At 34.3% G+C, this 1660-nt stretch overlaps 1 protein-coding gene across 1 annotated transcript in view; it reads left to right on the top strand.

The window, feature by feature from the left end:
- The window catches only part of ACTR10 (actin related protein 10 homolog), a 27847-nt gene that overhangs the window by 1704 nt on the left and 24483 nt on the right, over positions 1 to 1660 (top strand). Inside the window, exon 2 of the mRNA XM_011385007.2 lies at positions 642 to 714. Coding sequence (XP_011383309.1) covers positions 642 to 714 — 73 coding nt within the window. The remainder of the gene's footprint in view (positions 1 to 641; positions 715 to 1660) is intronic.

Raw genomic sequence — 1660 nt, 5'->3', positions numbered from 1 at the left:
TAGACTGAAAGGAAACATCAATATAGAAGCTAGTATATTAGAATGATGGACTTATGAGTAACTTATATGAATTAAGTGACATGATATAGTATAGAGCCAGGATCGTGAGACGTGTTGCCTAAAATTCAGGTGAGGGTGGCTCCATAGTGTAGTGGTTAGCACGTCTGCTTTACATGCAGAAGGTCCTGGGTTTGCGCACCAGGTGGAGCCATGGACCATACCCCTGGGTGCACCAGGCCCCTTGAGTGTGCCCGGGGTGCCAGGCCCTGGGTGTACCAGGCCCCAGGTGCATGCTGCGAGCGTGTAGGAGGAGACACCCACCTTCAGGGAGAAGGGAGCTAATTAAAGAGGGAAAAAATAAAATTCAGGTGAATTAAAAACTGGAAATAAATAAATGCCCTAAAACAGTATCCGGCTTTATGTCAGTATTGCTAATTTGAAACATTGTTTTTTACCTTTGATAGACAGTTATGAGTAAGTGGTATTAACTTTTCCTTAGGTTTTTTTTTTTGTCTCTTTGAATGCATCAGAGATGTTTCCAGTTGTTTTTGTGACTACTACTTTTAAATAGATACAGAAAAACTTGTTTCTGTGACATATATAAAATGTTATAAGTATTTCAATTTTATATTTATTTGCAGGTGTGGATTTGCTGGAGAAACTAGTCCAAGATGCATAATTCCTAGTGTGATAAAAAAAGTTGGCATGCCTAAGGTATTTTTTAAAACAAATTAGCAAAATAAATACTGTACTGTAAAATGTTTTAAAATGTGACTTCAAATAAGATAATTTAGAATAATACTGAATATATAACTTATGACTATAGCCCAAGAAAAAATTTTTTAGTCTTTATTGTTTGTTTTCATACCATAAAATTCACCTGTTTTAAGTGTACATAATTCTGTGATTTTTAGTAAATATATTAAGTTCTGTAACCATCACCACAGTCCAGTTTTAACACATTTTTGTCATCCCTATAAGATCTCTAATGCCCGTTTACAGTTAATCCCCAATCCTACCTCCAGCACACCACTCATATTCTTTCTGTCTCTAAAGATTTGCCTTTGCTGTATATTTTATGTAGATGGAATTATAATATCAAGAGAAAATTTTTAATCTTAGTAAAATAATTTTCTGAGCTTTATAACATAGAATAACTTTTTCTGACCCTTTTCAAAATATAAGCCAGGTCTTCAGTCCTTTATCTGTAATTCCAGAATCCAAAGAACTATGAAAAACATTTTTTAAAAGATAGTTTCTTTTCAAAGCTAATTTGACAGATTAGGAATTATAGAACAACAGTAATTTTGAATGCCATAAAATTCACCTATTAAAATCAGATGTCACCTAGGAAGACCAGATGCTGTAGGCATAAAAAATAATAAAATAAGGATTGTAAGCCGACAAGGTCCTTGCAATCCTTGAGGTCAACCCAGGGTTGCCTCGCCTAAAAAAAAAAAAAAAAGATGTTTCTACTGTAACTTAATATTTGCATTCTTGAAAAACCTAGCTTTGATCATAAAAACAGGCTTTTGGAAAAACTAGCATTGGAGCAGACCACATAAAACCCATATAACTTTGTAATCAGAATGCTAGCAAAAATTGATCTGTCAGGAAAAAAATTGGAATAGCTTTGGCTTGCAACTGAATGTGGCTAGAG

Source organism: Pteropus vampyrus, unplaced genomic scaffold (genome assembly GCF_000151845.1).
Source record: "Pteropus vampyrus isolate Shadow unplaced genomic scaffold, Pvam_2.0 Scaffold15, whole genome shotgun sequence".
Taxonomy (NCBI): domain Eukaryota; kingdom Metazoa; phylum Chordata; class Mammalia; order Chiroptera; family Pteropodidae; genus Pteropus; species Pteropus vampyrus.
This window is presented reverse-complemented; position numbering and strand designations above follow the sequence as displayed.